Source organism: Cetorhinus maximus, chromosome 17 (genome assembly GCF_964194155.1).
Source record: "Cetorhinus maximus chromosome 17, sCetMax3.hap1.1, whole genome shotgun sequence".
NCBI classification, from domain to species: Eukaryota; Metazoa; Chordata; class Chondrichthyes; order Lamniformes; family Cetorhinidae; genus Cetorhinus; species Cetorhinus maximus.
Genome location: NC_135895.1, coordinates 60,294,767 through 60,313,864, shown reverse-complemented (window position 1 = coordinate 60,313,864; position 19,098 = coordinate 60,294,767). Strand labels below are relative to the sequence as shown.

General features: G+C 39.2%; 1 protein-coding gene across 6 annotated transcripts in view; it reads left to right on the top strand.

The window, feature by feature from the left end:
* Nucleotides 1–19,098, top strand: part of pde4ba (phosphodiesterase 4B, cAMP-specific a) — a 738,960-nt gene that overhangs the window by 704,694 nt on the left and 15,168 nt on the right. For all 6 annotated transcript variants that reach the window (XM_078561296.1, XM_078561297.1, XM_078561300.1 and 3 more), the window contains 4 exons: nt 1,253–1,346; nt 11,455–11,633; nt 14,353–14,451; nt 14,691–14,855. In XM_078561296.1, the coding sequence (XP_078417422.1) occupies nt 1,253–1,346; nt 11,455–11,633; nt 14,353–14,451; nt 14,691–14,855 (537 nt within the window). The remainder of the gene's footprint in view (nt 1–1,252; nt 1,347–11,454; nt 11,634–14,352; nt 14,452–14,690; nt 14,856–19,098) is intronic.

Below are 19,098 nucleotides of genomic sequence, written 5' to 3'. Positions count from 1 at the left end.
GGATACTGTGATTTTTACTTCAAATGTTCAAGCTGCAAATGAAACATCTACATCTTTTGGTTATTACTACTGAAATTGTGCGTGTGGAATTGTCCAGCTAGATTGCTTCTTTTGTATACGGCTGTTGTTGCTCCTGTTGTCAAGTGGGCCAAAATGCCTGAAGCAAACTATTTGCTGTCTGTTTCTTGGGGTTATATCAAGGTGAGTAGATTTATCTCAAAATTACAGGTGTATGTGAATCTGTGTTTTAGCTGTGAAATATGTGACTGTAAGTTCAAATGCAGAAACCTTTGTATCAACATGTTTTCCCATATTGACAATATATATATCTTGCTTTTTAAAATTCAAATGGATGTCTGTAAAGTTGGTATGGCTCAAATAAAATGTTATCTCTTAAGGGAAAAGAGGGCATAAAAGAAATGACCAAAGATGGACTGATCAGGGTATCAAAGCAAACACCATAATTTTAATTTAAAAGTTTTTAATAAGACAATGCACTATTAGAACTAGCTGTGTGGCATAGAAGGAGAGAGAATTTTTAAAAGTTTTTTATTACTATTAAACTTTATGTGCCATAAGGTTTATTTACAATGCCCGTTGTATTACCAATTCACAACTTCCTTTCAAGCGCACATTTTATAATGTCAGAATTTCTCAAATTTTTTGTTTTATAGAACAACAGAGCATTAAGCCCTTATCAGATTCCAAAAAACAGAAGAAAATGATACCTTGAAAAGTTCATTATGTATACCTCAAATCAAAATCAATCCAATTATTGGGGCGGGTGGGTGCTGGAGTCGGTGTGGGGGCGAGGGGGTTGGTTCTAAAATTAAACAGCTGTACAGACTGTATAAATTTATTAAAATTTTAGATGCTATTTTTAACCTAAATTTTATATATATTTTAAAATGTAAAATAAAAATATTTTTGTTCTGTCATTCCTTGTCTTTCTTAGAATTAATTCAATAGACCAATATGATTATAATTAGAATCTCACTACTTATTGTGAAGTAAATGTTTCTGTATGAAAGTCAAACGCAACTCATTCTCCACTATAAACTATTTTAGATTCATATTTAATATTTAACTTATAAATGAGACTATCTGATAGCAACTATTAAATAACAATTTCTTTCGTTACTACTTTCTATGATCAATCCTTTTATTGATTGAAAGAATTGTGATTCAAAAGCAACTTTGAATGGTTTACAGGAAAGGTAGGTACTGATTCCTGTGTTTGTCTTATCAACAGTTCAAGAGAATGCTGAATCGTGAGCTCACCCATCTCTCGGAGATGAGTCGCTCTGGCAACCAAGTCTCCGAGTTCATTTCCAACACCTTTTTAGGTGAGTCTGGTAAACCACTTTTCCATTACACCACCTGAAGAGAACTCAATACAAAAATAGTAGAAATACCAATATTCACAATAATTGAGTTTTTTTAAACAGCTAATATATAATAGAAATACTTTTTATTGCTACACCTTGTAGCTATTGAAAACATCTTTTTGTTTTGCTGCGTATTACTATCATTTCTATGGTTTCAACATTTCTCAATTACTGTAAATGGTTGACTTCTTATATGTAACAGCCTTTTCTAAGAAAATTCTTGTGATCCAACAAATAGTTGTTTTGGAGTTCCACTGAAAGCTGCATCATTGGTATTGCTTTTTTTTTTACTAAGCCATTGCCGAGTCCATTGCTATAGTTGCACCCTAAAAAAAATCTATTTTTATAAAAGAAGGCAGGGAGCATGAAGTACCAACATATTGGAGACTCAAGAGTAAAAAGTACCATAGGGTGATGTTCCATTATCACTAAATATACAAGCTGATTGGCAGTAATCAGAAACCAGGCAACTTCCCACCAGGAGGGAATATCAAAAGCAGGGTTCTCTCTAGAACCACTAACACACACCATAAAGTGATTGTTGCTTTCTTTATCTACAAAACTGTTTTGATCATTTTTCCCTCTGAACTTTCCTCTTTTAATCTTCCTAATCTACAAATACAGTTTCCTATACAGCATTCCACATCTCTTGTATTGAAATCAAGGCTCATTACACTATCTCTTATGCTGACGCATTCTTTCTCAAAACTTGGAAAAGCTCACCTTCTTTTCCCCTTGTTATTTTGGTAAATTTCAACATTATTGCCTTGTTGCACAGGACCCCACCTCTTTATAAAGCCTGCTGATTTTCATTCCATTGGTTATAGAATAGACAGGCAATCCACTCTGCCAAGTTTCCACCCAGACAATTAAGTTGAAAATCATCACCACAATCTCTTAAAATTCAAGCTTGCATATCCACCCACTGCTTCTGGATTTATCTAGCCTTTTCTAAGCTGATCTTTGGCTGAGAAGTTAAAGCAAGGCACTGCCTGCTGCCCAGCTAAACGTAAAATATCCCATGACACTATTTGAAGAAAAGCAGGGAGTTCTGACATTTTCCTGGCCAACACTCCACTTTCAACAAACACCACTAGGAACAAAGACAGATTATCTTGTCATTTATTCATTTGCTGTTTGTGGAACCCTCTCATGTGGAATTGGATGAAGCCTTTGGTACACATTAACAGTGATGGTACGTCAAAAAATGTAATCCATGAAAGCACTTTCGCATTCTTTAAGGACGTGATTAGTTGTTGCATGAAACAAGTTCTTTTTTCACTCTATTTAACCATGTAGCTAATCATGTAGAGTAAGCATTGGCTGTTGTCAATAAACAGAAAGCGATTGGCTCAGAAGAACATTGACTGAGGCCTGGAAACGGTTCCCTGGGAAATGAGCAAATTGGAGATACCCAAAGGAATGGAGAAAAATGTGTGTGCTTTTACTCTAAATTACAAGAAAAAACTAACACATTTAACAATTTTTTGCATTCTGTGTTGTTTTCTATCATTAAAACATTAAGCATTGCAGACCATTAGTTTGGAAATTATGGTGGGAATTTTAATTTCTGGGTGAGAAATGTTTAAGCGAATGGCTGGCCAGCCTGAGAGCAGCAAGTAGTGGACCAGCCTTTTGAAAACATGCCACTGCCATCTTGGACAGGGGAGGCCTACACTTTCCTTGTGATCCTCAGAAGAGCACTCCTATGCTTCTGCCCCGACAGCAGAAAGTTTTAAACTTACCTACTTGTAAAGCTTGAGTTAGGTCTGCGCCTGTTATGTCTTAAAAATTAAGCATTTTAAAATCGGAACGGAGCAGATATTTTAGCCATTCTATTTTAACTGCCCATCTGTGTGCTTGCCTTCCTGGCTTCCACCAGGAAAGAGGAGGTAAAATCTCTATCCGTTGCAGAATGAAAACAGATGACATTATATTGGCCCAGAATTTCCTCAGGACTACTCACAGCCCATCACCATAATTTCATAGGGGAGCCCCTTCTGTAAAGATACAGCAATGGAACAGGAGAAGTTCAGAGGAAATCTGGGGCCATTAAGAAAGCAAAAATCAGTGCTGGAAAGGTTAAAAAACTTATTCAACAGTTTCTAAGTTGGGTTCCATACCAGTGTGGTACTGATGAACATTGGGTTTTTCATTGTTTTCTTATTTTTCTATGATTCTGTCTCAAATTTACCCACTCTTGTTGTTCTGTGTCCTGCCAAAGTCATTCTACAGGACAGCATCAAAGTTGAATAGAATGTAAAAGGTACCTGTATTTATGTAACAACTAGCCACATTAAGACACAGGCAACAGAGTTTAGGATGTCCTCAAGTTTACAAAGGGTAGAAATGTGGGAGACCAGTCATTACCTGCTACATCAACAAAGTTACTGATACTTTTAATGATGTGCAAAAATTTATGTTCAGTTCTGAAGTACTCAAAAGCATCTTCAGCTCCAGACCACGCGACAAATAAAAATAATAAAATAATTCCATTGTAACGACAGCCAGGAGAGAGAACAGAATAGAGAGTTTTCACATTTTTTTTAACTTGATTTAATCCTGCTCTTCCTTGCTGTTAATAATATGCCATGTATAATATGTAATATATAATTAAAATGAACCAGCATTGTAGTATTCTGCCAAAAGCTGATGTGTAAAAGGCATCGGTCGGATTTTCACCACTGAGGGGAGGGAAACTCAAGTCAGGAAGTTTCCCAACCTAGCAGACCCGTCTCCATGGGAACGACCCCAGCATGCACGATTTTCGCTTTAGGGAACAGGGGAGTGATTGAGTCAGGTCTGCTACCTCTGGAGGTAGTTTGGTTGCTGCCAGGGGCGAGTGCCAAAGCAGGTGGATTGGTGGCACCTGGTGCCTTGTTTTTCCTGGGTAGCTTTCTAGTATTTTCCCTAGTGCCCATTCTTCTTGTGCAAGCCTGGATGGTAAGTGATCAATTTAACAGGCATCAGATCTCAGCCTAGTCCTACCTTCACCTGACACCCACAATTACCCCTTCAAGTTAAGTGAAGAGGGAAGTCATGGGTAGAGATCAAGAGCAGGAACATAGGCTGAATGTTTCCTTTCACTGTGCAGCAGCACTGAGTCTGATTTATAGCTTACTACCCTAAAGAATGAAAGCAACTTTTATTCATGTATCACCTTACCACATCTCTCAGAAATCACCCAAAACTTTTCACATCCTGCATATTGCATTGAATAATATTCACTGCTGCCATCCTAACTAAGATCAGCTCATTGCAGGCTAGGGTTCAAATCTGGGGCTCTTCTGATTATTGTGATTCAGTGCCACACTAAACCATTGAGAGTAAGCTCCTTTAAGATTTTTATTTTTTACTTATACTTTTACTTCAATTTTGTATTCTAACAGAAGCAAAGCTTATAAAATATTGGGCTGAATTTTGTGGAGAGGGCAAAGGTGCTGCCAGGCCGAAAGCGGGAGGCAACCCTGCTTTGGCAGCTGGCAAGAGCCAGGTGGCCTTTGCTGGCAGCGACCAGGTGGCTGCTGCCAGAGCTGCCATCCAATTAAGGACAGCCTCCTGTCGCCAAGGGCTACTGGTGCAATCGGAGAGCTAGCAGCTTAACAGCCTCAGCTGTGTCATTGCTAGTGTCCAGTACTGAGGCTGTAGCTCCAGGAAGAGGGTGCCTCAATGGTGTGGTGCCCTTGAAGAGGAATAAACGCTGTTGCGGGAAGCCAGGGCCAGGCAATCAGGGCTCAGTGAGGGGTGAATGGGGTGACAGGTGCAGGGAACCTGTGCTAGCAGCAGAGACTTAGCAGGAGCTGCCCTCCTGTAGAGGGACATACCACCCCAGAGCCCACTGGGAAGCTACCAGGTTAGAGTAGGCAGTTTCCCCTCTCAGCAGCAGTTCCTCCCAATGCAGGCAAAATGCCTGTGGATTCAGGTGCACTGGCAGGCAGCCAATCCGCCAAATTTCAGGCCACTGGGAATATAGCATGGCAGTGGGAAAACATCGGGTACATTCCCCCACCCTAACACTTACCCCTGCCATTTTGCCAGCCCTCCTGCCTCCCAGCCCATCGCTAAAGGACCCTGAAAATTTTGGTTATTATGCAAATACAAATCTACAAATGTTTAATTGTTGTCCGCATCCTTCCATCTGTGTAAGATGATGGACATGCAGCAAATCAAATCTGTTGGTGATGTGATAGCTTTATACGGTGCTTCATATGGTGCACCTATGCAGCACATGCAGATGTTTAAAGTTATTGTGTTTAACATATAAAGTGAAGCAGCAAGGCCTCATTTAGTTATCCAAGCATATACTATACTAAGTTATAGAATAGTTGATTGGCATCAATGGTATTTACAACCCCACACTAATGGATTTCTGCATGTGTTGTTTTGCTGCTGCACATGATTTATCTTTGTGAAGTGATTTACTTGACAGACTAGTGGGGAAATAGTTCAATTTCCATAAAATCCCTGTGTAATTCAAGTTTATTTCTTCCTTTAATCATCCTGCATCTGTTAAATCCCTCTCAAAGTGCTCCCAGAGGCTTCCTTTTTGATGCATTTACTGGCCAGCATAGCATCAATTAATTGGTTCTAATTGTCTCCAGAGTTGCTATTTCTAAGTACTACCTAGTGATACTTGTTGTAAAATGTATGTGCTTATACATGGGGCAAAGGTAGGATCATAATTTTTTCCAAAATTATACTTTCATAAAATTTATAAAAGTACATTTCATTATAGTTCAAAGTTGACGTTACATGAAGTGCAAAACAGATCACTTTCTATCAGTAAACTATGTGGCACTCTGAGGTGCTGCCTTACTATGCTTACAATTCCAGCTTATATTTATAATACTAATTTCACGTCAAACATACAGCCTGATGGGTTTATCACTGTTACCAAACCCTCAGTGGGAGGGCCTTATACAATGAAGGCATGATCATTGTTATGATGTGGCAGATGATGTGTGCCAGGTGGACCAAATCCACAAGGGAAGCTTGGCCACGCTATCACAATGGTTTTGTAATTTGTATTTATTATGAGATGTGTGCACTGAATTCAGAAGTAATAAGTCCACCAAGACCTTTAGAGATTTTAAAAATTAGATTAAAATAATTGTTAACAAATATAAAAGATTTCAAGCGCATGCATAAGACTATAATTACTATTATAATAACTCCTAAAATTCCTAATTAACCTGATTCCCAGTTACACTCCCTTTTAAGGCAACAGTCCAAAATAGATTTTAGATTTAAAACAGACTCAGCAAGTTAACACAATACCATGGACAATGGAATTCCAAATGGCTTTTTTCCAGCTTCAGTTCCGTTAGACAGCAGACTTATGCACAAATGCTGGAGGTTTCATTAAGGCCTTTCACACACTCCTGCTAGATCTTGCATGGCCTTCTGTCACGTAACCTTTCATTCTCCTTTACGTATGTTTCCCTCTTTTTAATATGTAAATTCTATTGTTCCGTACGTCTTTGAAACTGTATCTCCCTCATAATATAAAAACTTTCATGTTGTCACTATATATTGTCAGTAACCTTTGAGAAAAATAAACACATTCCTTAGCCTTGCTTATCTGGCTAGTTGTAAACACTGAAATCCAAATATCCTTTCATTTATCTAACAATGTAAATTTCCATCGCAACTTGCATGCTATGCCGGCATCCATGTTTACTGATTAGCACGTCAAGCACCTAGCTTCTTTTGATGACTTAAACCTGCAGTCTATTTGACTTCAAACGTAATTAAATCACACACAGACAGGCCCAACCATACTTACCCCCTTAAACCTACTTCACAATAAACCAGAAAAATATTATGAAAATAATTATACTTTCATAACATCATACTGCTCCCATTGTTACTCAATGTCCAGACATGCATGTGAAAATAGGCACTTGGCCAGAGGGAAACTGATACCATGAAACTTTTCTTACACCAGCAAAGAATTAATACTTTGGAGGAGAGCAGAAATTTAGAAGAAAATGAGATCTTCAACCATATGTTCATAAAGGTTTTCATATTTTTGAATATAACTTGTTTGCCTGGAGGCTAAAGGTGCCAAAGAATTGGAAATATACCAAAAAAGTCTTAATGAAATGGTATTATTCAGAAAAATCTGCTTTGACCCTGAAGTCAAAAACTTAGAAATTTCAGTAAGTCAAAATGAGTAATATTGTTTGATAAAAAGATTAGTGTTAATGAATGCAATGTTTGTTGCAGGAACACTGTAGGGCAGTTCTTTAGGAAATCTGGTCAGCATATACTAAATATGTGTCATGATTTTTATTGGATCATTGTGTAACAGAAAATAAAATGCTTTTTCTGACTTGGATTCATCAAAGTAGTGAACACCACAGTGCCAACCCCTTCCATCCCTTTTCCAACATTTTCCTTTTTGTCCCATGAGGGAGTTGACTGTTTCAGCAAGATAATTCCATAGATAGCACCAGTTCTAGGGTACCAAGTCCAACAATGATTTCTCAAAGTGAGCTGAGATATTGAGCTTCAACAGGCTAATTAACGTGAAGGCCATCACAGTCCAGCCTTAACCTATTCTGTATGGGATCTGTACGCCTTTGTTCAGGTACTTACTGAGTGGTAAGCAAAAATTAGAGTTGAGTTTTTTCCCTTCACCGGCAGCACTGAAGCCAGTATACCACTGCCGCAATACCTGTCCTTACTGAAATAAAAGAAAATGTTGGAAATATGCAACAGGTCTGACCACATCTGTGGAGAGAGAAACAGAGTTAATGTTTCGTGGTATATTACATTTTATTGTAACTCTGATGAAAGGTCATCGACCTAAAACATTAACTTAGCTTCTTTCTCTACAGATACTACCAGACCAGTCTGTTATTGTGGGTTTATCTCGGGATTCATTGGCTTCTTACTCTAAAAGAGATCTTGCTGGAGGCAATGGTCTTTTGTTCAAAAACATTTATTTACATGCTGACTACTTAGAAAGGTTAAACAAGACCAAGACATAGCTGCAGCCACCCTCTGAGATGCTTCACACTCATCTTTGCTCAATAAGTGCCATCACTGTGATGTAGTTCCTTTCACACATGCTCAGTAGCTATCATTAGAGTTAACCCTTTAGTCTACAACCAGTTGAGTATTTCCAACATTCTCTGTTTTCTTTGAGCATCTGAAGTATTTTACTGTTGTATTAATGTTTAACTTACTGCCTCCCTTTTTGCCTGTCTCTGCTGGGATCAGCTAACTTAGCAGAGACCATGAGATGTTATATTGTGTATGCCCCTTAGCCCTTTTAGTCTTGCTTGCAGAGTGCATGAATTACATTGTTCATGTTTATGTTACTTGGTTTGAACCTAGTACTAAAAAATTGAAGAATTACCTCTGCATAAATATTCTTCCCCTAAAGATCCACAGTTTCAAGACTGAAGTGTTTTTTTTTAAATTATCTATATTTTCACAGTGGACTCTTGTACTAATTATTTAATGCCTACCAAGGCCAAATCTGTCTTGTACAAAGGAGCAACAATGGGTACATGCATTAGATTCACAGTAGGTGCCCTCTTGCAATGGGGAAGAACAAACCCATGACTTGATGCCATACCAGCAAAGCTAATGCATGACAGCTCATCTTGTGTATATTTTACACTAAATACACCCCTCAAAGGAGTGACGGATGGCTTACCACACACACAGATGTTCTACTCATATCTCCATTGCCTTGTTTCCATGGAAAACAGGATTCAATGATTCTTGTTTCACCTGAGAAATCCTTGCATCTGAGCTTTTCCACATCTTTCTTTTGTAGAAACTTACTGTGCTTTTGAAATTGATTTTTTGAACTCCCATCCGCTGATCGCCAGGTTAAAATCACCCAGTTATAGTTTGGCAGGTTACCAGTTAATATATATTGTGAATAGGAATTTCTTTCTCTGCCTCAATTTGTTGCCCACTTCACCTGCAGGTGTGGTTTCCTATTGGAATATGCCCGGGGACTTCCCTCCCAATTTCATTGTTCATTGTCTGCTTACTGAGTTATAGCTGATTGTTATAGGTCAAGCTTGCCACTGCCATAATTAGTCAATCCAGCTGTAGATCTGTAAGTGCTCTTATTTGAAAGATGATGGAGTACTGCTGAGACAATGCTATTAACATTTCCTGCTGCTGCTTACCATCATCAGCACCCAATTTGACACGGCAGTTCCTGAATAGGGCACTCCTCCATGTAATGCACTGATAGGAAAAACCAGGAGAAAAAAAAAATCCATTAATGTCAGCTTGACGTGATGTTTCTTTGTGATATGCTGCTTAGATGCAACCTGATTCAGCTTAATTGCTTTCTGTTGCAAGGGATTTTAATTAAGTTGAGCGGGATGGTGGGGTAGAGCCTATGAATTCTGGTGTATAAATCATTCTGGTTGATTAAACACCTTGTAGTCCAAAGAATATAATGATCTGTCATCTAAGTAGTAGATGAAAAACAGCAGTTGAGTGTCACCAATTCAATATGTGTCTGAAACTGATAGCTCTGGTGCCGAATGTAAGGTTTATACAGACTCGGTAGATATATTCTGTATTAAAATAAGATTATGGAATTAAATATGTAACTATAATGAATTAAATGACTCTCCTCAAGAATACTGTTAAAAAGCCATCAGAAGAGGAGACCCCAATTTAATTAATATGCCTGATGCATTGCCTAGTCCACAGGGTGCCATTCAGAATGCTAATGGATATTAGTAGCTATAGCAGACCATCTCTTTACTGCCTTGTCTTAGGAAATAGTCATTTATTTTTGATTTTTTGGTTAAGGTACATCTCAAGATTTTCAGCTGAGAGTAAATTGAGGTAGAAATTCCTGAAAATACATTGATATTTAATGAAGTTACAATATCACATTATTAGTATTTGCCTCATCGACATCAATTATTGTGCAGTAGAAAAGGAAAAGATAAGATGATTGTTCTAATCAGACCCTTCCAAAGAAACTGTTGATTTTTCTTTAAATTTTGTTGAATATTGGTAAATCATTGAAGATAAGTTGGATAGTAAAAAAAAAACTGATATTCATTTTGTGACGTTACCCCTATTTTTTTCCCTTTTCATCAGCTGAAGATGCTTGGCAGGCAAGAATGTAGTTCTATAGGTGCTGGTTATGCTCCAGTACCTTACTTGATGGGCTATAGTAGCATCATAGCCTTGCTGCATCCTGCCCTCACCTAATGCTCACGCACAATATATTTTTGAATCGGGGGCCACTAGATGATTAGCAGGAGGGGAATCTTTGCTGATTTTTGCTTCGTAGTCAATGTTAATATCCTAATATCGCCCTGCCTGAGATCACAAGATAACCAGGTGCAAATAGTGGATTGGACTGTGGTGCCCTCAAAACTTGCTGAGAGTAAAGAGTGACTATTTTGGCAAAGCACCAGTGAGCAGCTGGTTCCCATGGAAACTAACAAAAATGGGAGGTACCACCTTTAGCAGAGAACATTGTAAAATAACTAAAAGCTTTTTTAAAAACGTCATCGGGACTGTGTCACCCAAAAAATTGATTTTAGAAGAAAAAGAGAGGCTTGCATTTATATAGTGCCTTTCATGACCTCAGGAAAGGCCAAGGGCTTAACCAAGTGTTATTGAATTGTAGTCACTGCTATGATATAGAAAACACAGCAGCCAATTATGCACAGCAAAGCCCCACAAACAGCATTGTGATAATGGCCAAATATTTTGTTTTTGTGTTGTTGATTTTAGATAGGATGAACAACATGCTTCATGATGATTCCCATGGTGTTAATGAAGGTCAAATTCAATTTTGACAGGATCAGTTTGCAGGAAAACTAGGTGTCATGTATACTGGGCAATAAATCTGTTACCATCTGTTTTGCCACCCAGACAAAGTTGCATCCAGAATATCTGTGCTGATTATGGATCCACTCATATTTTTGCTTTCATTGCAGCTTGAAAATCTTATCTCCACTTATACTCTTCACCTCTTACATCACTTGTCTTCTGAAAGAAAAGTTGCAGGTGTCTTTTATGTTTTGAGTTTCTAATTTAATTCTCTATTCTCTCCTGATAGACAAGCAGAATGATGTGGAGATGCCCTCCCCCACACAGAAGGACAGAGACAAAAAGAAAAAGCAGCAACTCATGACACAAATCAGTGGAGTAAAAAAACTGATGCACAGTTCCAGCCTCTCGCACTCCAGCATCCCCCGATTTGCTGTCAAAACTGACTTGGAAGAGTTTCTTTCCAAGGTACAAAGCAAACTTCCATTTGTAATTTTACAGCATAGGACCAGGACATTTAGTCCCTGGAGCCTGTTCCACCATTCATTGAGATAATGGCTGATCTGTGACCCAACTCCATATTGTATAATGCCTTTGGTTAATAGAAAACCATCAAACTTAGTTTTAAAATTAGCAATTGACTTAGCATCAACTATCATTTACAGGAGAGTTCCAAACTTCTGTGCCCTTTCCTAACAACACTCCTGAAAACCATCACTCTAATATTTAGGCTATACCCCTAGCACTAGATTCCCCAAAGCAGAAATAGTTCTCTCCATTTACCCTATCAATTTCCCTTAATTTCTTGAAAACTTTGATTAAATCACCCTTTAAACTTTTAAATTCCAGGGAATTTAACCCTATTTTGTATAACCTTGTCTTGCAATTTAACCCTTGAAGTGTAGGTATCATTCTAGGAAATCTACACTGTACTCCCTCTAAGAACAATATATCATTTCTAAGATGTGGCACCCAGAACTAAGCACAGTACTCCAGAACAAAAACAGAAATGCTGGAAAAACTCAGCAGGTCTGACGGCATCTGTGGGGAGAGAAAAACAAAGTTAAGGTTTCGAGTCCGTATGACCCTTCTCCAGAGCTCCAGTACTCCAGATCTGGTCACACCAGGGCTTTGTATAACTGTAGCTTGACTTTGAACCCTCTATTTTAATCCTTGAGATACGAAGGCCAGCATTCTATTAGCCTTTTTGTTTATTTTTGTACCTGTTCTGGACATTTTAATGATCTATATGCATGAACCCCTAAGTCTCCTTTTGAATCTCTAGTCCTTGTAGCTTTCCACCATTTAGCAAGCACTTCAAAGTGGATGGCCCCAGACTTGCCTAATTTGAAATTCATTTGCCACAGTTTAGCCCATTTTCTTAATATATCAACATCTCTTTATAATCCTGTGCTTTTATCTACACTGTCATTAAAATGCTATCTCCATTAGCATTATCTGCAAACTTGGATTTGAGGCTCTCGATCCCATTATCTAAGCCATTTTCTGCATAATGTTTATAAACAAGCCTTCTTTTATCATTATGTTTCTCCCCTTCTCTGACTCATGCATGGGTGGTTGGTGTTCCCTTAGAACTCTGCCCAAGTGAGCAATCTTCACATGTAAGCTTAGACAGTGGGTATCAGCAAACTATTTGATAGTGGTGGTGCATTGCAGCTGCCCTGACCAAACAGCAGCTGTCACTAGGTAACAATCAGGAGTGGGAATCCTGCCTGAAATGTTCTCCTTTTATTCCAAGGTTGAAACTAACTGTAACATCCTAGCAACGCATTATTTCAGATTAGATGAGTTAGCAATGAATTGAATCAAACTTGGAGATTTACAAGTCTGCAAGGCTCAATTTCACAGTGGTTAATGCTTTTAATAACAACTGACAAAGAGAAATGGCTGTTTTCCAAAGTCTCACAATGAAAGCATCAGGATGGCTGTTACTGATGCTAGTAATGTACAACAATGTATTTTTTTTAATGTTCATTCATGGGATGTGGGCATCTCTGGCTAGGCCAGCATTTATTGCCCATCCCTAATTGCCCGTGAGAAGGTGGTGGTGAGCTGCCTTCTTGAACCGCTGCAGCCTGTGTTGTAGGGACACCCACAGTGCCATTAACAAGAGAATTCCAGGATTTTGACTGAGCGACAGCGGAGGAACTGCGATATATTTCCAAGTCAGGATAGTTATGTGACTTGGAGAGGAGCTTGCAGGTGGTGGTATTCCCATGCATCTGCTGCCCTTCTCCTAGGTAGTAGAAGTCATGGGTTTGGAAGGTGCGAACAAATAATCAACAAATTGACTTCAGAAAAGAAAGTAAACATGCCCCACTGTCAGTCTTGTGGTATCAGTCAGTCTGAATGTTTTTTTAACTATGCTGACCCCAGTTAAGATTTTTGCACTTATTGCAGTTTAGAGATCTCTTTCGACTCTTCATCTCTTGAAGCTCAAACAGAACACAAAGATAAGTGAGGAAGGCCAACAGATATTAATGACCTATCAACTGTAGAATAAGGACCCCATATAGCCTGCTTTTTGGCACAATTTCTTTTTTTTAATCTCTGAGAAAACCAGAATGAGAATGGACATGGCTGTGGTTTTGAGATTGCTGTAATGTCGATATTTAGAGGAAAGTCAGTAAATCAGAGATATTTTCTCACAAGGATGTAAAATGGGGCTGGGTGGTGGGGTGATGGCAGTGTGTCCTGAACAATTTGATAGGGAAGCACAGATAAAGCCATAAGTACGGGGAAGGTTCCACATTTCAGTTCCTGGTCCATTTAGCTGACCCTAGTTAGATTAGCAATGAGAGTGCAACAGTTGGTCTCAGCACCTGGTCAAAGGAAGGAGAAATCAGGGTTCCTACTCATGATCCTTATCCAGCATACCTTGCTGCAAAGTGCAAACATTGTGTCAATAAAGGATTTGGCTCATCTCATCCCCACCCCATGCTCAACATATCAACATTCACAATCTGCACTCGTACGTAAATTGCATGACTAATCTCAGTAGCAAATCACCTAAAATAACACTTCCATTACAAAAGTAATTGTTACAGTCAAATGCATTGGATAACAACAGGGGAATTTTGTGTTGAAATGTAATATTTCAATATGAAGTTTAATAAATATTTTGGGCATTCTTTAGTAATGGCTGTATTTCACCTTGTCTTTGCAGGAGCTGGATGACCTGAATAAATGGGGCCTTAACATATTTAAAGTGGCAGAGTTTTCAAACAATCGACCGCTCACCTGCATTATGTACACTATCTTCCAGGTTAGTGAGGTCAAGTGGGAAGAGGATACTAATTATTTCTGGCCTAATTGCCACGAACTTTAGGATATGACATTTCATTGCATAGGTTAATAAATATAAGATAGACCTTTTTCTGCAGAAGAAAAATTTCAATGAACTGTAGCACAATATGAATTATCTTCTAATTCATTCTAACTTGGTGTACAAATGCTTTCTACACAAATAAGTAAAATTTGCATTTTGTAAATAACTTTCAACAGGAGCGGGATTTGCTGAAAACATTTAGGATCCCTGTTGACACATTTGTAACGTACATCATGACACTGGAAGACCACTACCATGGGGATGTGGCCTACCATAACAGCTTACATGCTGCTGATGTTGCGCAATCTACACACATTCTTCTTTCTACTCCGGCACTAGACGTAAGTACACCTTAAAGACCAAGAAAGAAATAATTTTCATTTATATAGAGCCTTTCATAACAAAGTGCTTCACAGCCAATGAAGTATTTTTGAACTGTGATGTTGAGAATCAGGACTGAACCATTCTGTGTTCAAATCCCCTTTTACTTTCCCAAGTTCTCAAAATGTTGAAATCAAGAACTATTGGGCTGTGTTCCTCTCCGCATATGCTGTCGGACCTGCTGAATTTTTCCAAGTATTTTTGTTTTTGTTTTGGATTTCTAGCATCGGCAGTTTTTTGCTTTTAACTATTGCACCTTCTCCTCTTCTATCTCTTTCCCAGAACCTCTCGTAGCACTTACCTCTGAGTAAAATCTGTATGCTTAAAAGCCTCACATAATCTAATCTGACATGTCAGTGCTGTAATAGTGGAATACATTGTTAGTTGTGTGATGTTTTGATGTTCAGGTGGACTTAACTGATCCAGTGACACTTTGAAAAAGAGCAGGGAGTTCTTCAAACATTTTGATCAATATTCATTCCGGAACCAAAACCTGGTTAACCAACCAACTGTTCTTGTCATTGCTGTTTGTGGGTTCCTGCTGGGGCAAAGTGGCTTCTCTGTTTGCATTCAGAACAACAGTGAATACATTTCAAAAGGAATTAATTAGCTGTGAAACACATTGGTACAAAGGCTCTGAAAGTGCTTTATAAATGCAACTTGTTTTTACTATTTAAACCTTGCTGATGTCCTACGATGTGCTTTTTTAAAATTAGGTTTTCCTCAATTGAGTAACCTAATAGTGATTTTTCCATATGAGGAATGTGCCTTTTTGAGTTGATAGAATGTATGTTTGCTTTAATTGATTTTGACTTCATCAAATGAAAACTCAGAGGGGTGACAGCCCAGCCATATTATTGTCACAGGAATATTATGCACAACTGTTGAAATTGTATTTTCCTGATCCAGTGATGGATTTATCATTCTGATGAAGGACCATCGACCTGTAATGTTAACTCTGTTTCTCTCCACAGATGTTGCCTGACCTGCTCAGCATTTTCTGTTTTTATTTCAGGTTTCCAGTATCTGCAGTATTTTGCTTTTGTATGGAATTATATTTTTCTTTTCTCCACTCCTTTTCTGAGCTAATGGTTCATGCTAGATGTTCAGTTCCCAAAGTGATGGTATGTCAGCTAAGTCACTAATCTTAGTGTTTATGCCTGGACAGTGAGTGTTGACAGGCCATTCAGCTGTGTGCAACATCACGACTAAACGTGACCCTGCCTATTCCCATTCTTTACAATCTATACAATAGGAATCATTAGATAGAAATCAGAATACAGTCCCTGATTAATTTCTCCCCTTCCCCCTCCCACACACCACCTCCAAAGTTCAGGAACATTGAAGCAAAATATGGTCCTCCCACTTTCGACCTAGCAGAGATCACCTTAATTCAACACAGAACAGGGGTAGGACCTGACATCTTCCAGGACTGTGTCACACAGTAACACGTTGTGTTGCAGCTTCCCCCAGCTATTAAGGAAAACCCTTGGGTGATGCATTTCAACATAATTTCCAATTCAGTGGAATAATTTTCTTTCAGCGAATAAGGACAGAGTAGAGATAGTCATCAGTATCATCCTGGGACTCAGGATTGTTTATCCAAGATGAGGAAATGTCAAACATTACACATGAACTCTCATGACTTAGAAAGCAAAGCTGGATGGGACTAATGTTTGTGTGTGCCTGTGGGCAGATTAAATAGATGTCCTTAAAGACTTTCAAATGAAAGCTGCCATAGTTTTTAAAAATTTATTATATTTTAAAGAATCTTTCAATAACAACCATACCACTAAAAATGACATATCAGAAAAAAATTCCATGTATTTTAGAAACCTGAAATAAAAGTAGAAAATACTGGAGATTTACGGCATCTGGAAAAGAGTAGCTTACCATTTCATTTGGGATTCTTCACCAGAACTATTCTAATGAAGAATTTGATTTGAAATATTAACCTATGTTTTATTCAAGTACCTGGCCCACTCCTATAGGATCAGAATCCCACTCCTTTACTGGGAATTTTAATTTTACAATGAGCTAGAACTAATTCATTCCTATTAGTCTTAATCAGTTCTGAATTCTACACCCATGCTGCTGAATGATCTCTGTTTAATTGTTCTCCACTAACTCTTTGACCTTCAGAACATCTCTTCACTATTTTGGACTGGGTCCTAATGTTCCTGCTGCTTCTCCCAATGCCCTCTTCACCTCCCTTTTCTACACTGATCCTGTGGAATTATCGGTCACCCACTCCTGGCTCCCTGCACTTCATTCTTCTTGGTCCATGGGTTTAATTCTCATAGGTATGCCTGATTTTTCAGTGTGCATATCTAATACCTGAGGTCTCTATGGACCTCTACTGGACCCCTTGATCAATCTCTGCAGGTTCATGGTTGGCACTCTGTTCTTCCTTGGCCATCTGATTCCTCTAGTTGCACAACTACTGATACTCTACCGCTTGAATGGCATATGGATCCATCTCCTCTACACAGCTATCTCTGAATCCAGACACTGAATGCTCTATACTGACTCCCACTCTGTCTACAAGTCAACTCCATCTCATCATAGGACCTCAGATTTCAAATGTTGGTCTCTTTCGTATTGTCTGCTTCCTGACCTCTGGTTATGACCAGGATATTTTCCCCTAGTCTGCTTATGTAACCTGAATTCCTGCTGTTTCCAAATTCATGTACATATAGTTTGCCACAGCAGACCTGAACCTATTACTTATATTTCCTTTGCAACCGCACCCCCTCCAACCCCACCAATTCATCTCTACTTTTCTGACTCCCTATTCTCCTGCCACTATCCCTCACTTGCATCAAAGTTGAATAAACCCATATGTACCCTCTGCATTTGCCTCAGCAATCTGCTTAAGATCCATCAAATGCTTGCTATGAGCACCAAACGCAACTGCCCTGTCCTCCTCTCTCGCTAACCTTCTTAGGCAATGTGTTCACTGGGGGGGGGGTTGACCTCACCAATCTGCTTCTCATGCTGCCCACCCAATCTGTTACCATCTCTGACTCTGTCAACTTTCATCGCCCTTCCACATTACCTTCCTGGATGTTTGTTTACTCTTGAACAAGGTCATTAACAGTGGATGAATGAATTGACATCCTGGATTTGGCTGAATCCTGAGCCACAATTGTTCCCTTACTGAATCCTCCCCACCTGGCTATACTTTTTACCACTTGTGCCATCTAAACTGCTGCAGTTGTGATGTAGTACCAAATCACACTTCGGCCTGTTTCTACCAATCTTCTGATACCTTCTCCTCCTTTGTTCCACCTATCTTGCCTCACCTTTAAAATAATCATTCTTTTCCACCCCTACACGCCTGACTCCCAAGTTTCTCGCTGAGATTTCCTCATCCTGCACTGTTCTCTCTGCAGTTCCTCAGGGATCTATCCCTGGCCCCTCCCCTACCTCATCTACATGCCGCTCCTTAGCAACATCATTCAAAGATTTATCACATTCTACTTGCATATTAGTGATACCCAGCTCTAAATTGCCATCACCTCTCTCGATTCCTCCACTACCTTTGTGTTGCCAGACTGTTCGTCCAATGTCCGGTGTACAATCATCACCTTCAGCTCCCACCACAAACTCCAGTCCCTCATCACCAATTCCACCCCATTTCCTGGCTGCTGTCTCAGGTTGAACCAAACTTTTCACAAGCTGGGCATCCTATTTTACCCTGAGCTTCTAACTCCCCATATTCTCCAAAACCACAAAAAAACCTACTTCCAAACCTGTAATAATGCTGGTCTCCACCCCTGCCTCAGACCATCAGCTTGCATCTATGTCTTTTGTCTCCTCCAAATTCATCTATCCCAATGCTCTCTTGGGTGGCATCTCACTCTCCATCCTCCATAAATTTCAGCTCATCCAAAACTCTGCTACCCATACCCAATTCCATGCCAAGTCCTACTTACCCATCATCTTGTGCTCACTGATCTGTATTGGCTCTTTGAGTGCACACCCCCCCCCCCCCCCCCCAAACACCTTAAATTTACATCTCTCATCATTGTGCCTAAATCTCTCATGGTCTCCCCTCCTTTGTAACTTTCTGTAGCCCTACAATACTCCAAGAACTCTGTGTTCCTCAAATCTAGCCTCTTGTTTATCCTGCATTTACTGTGCACATTCACTGGCAGCTAGGGCATAAGCTTTAACATTCCCCCAATAAACACCTCCAGC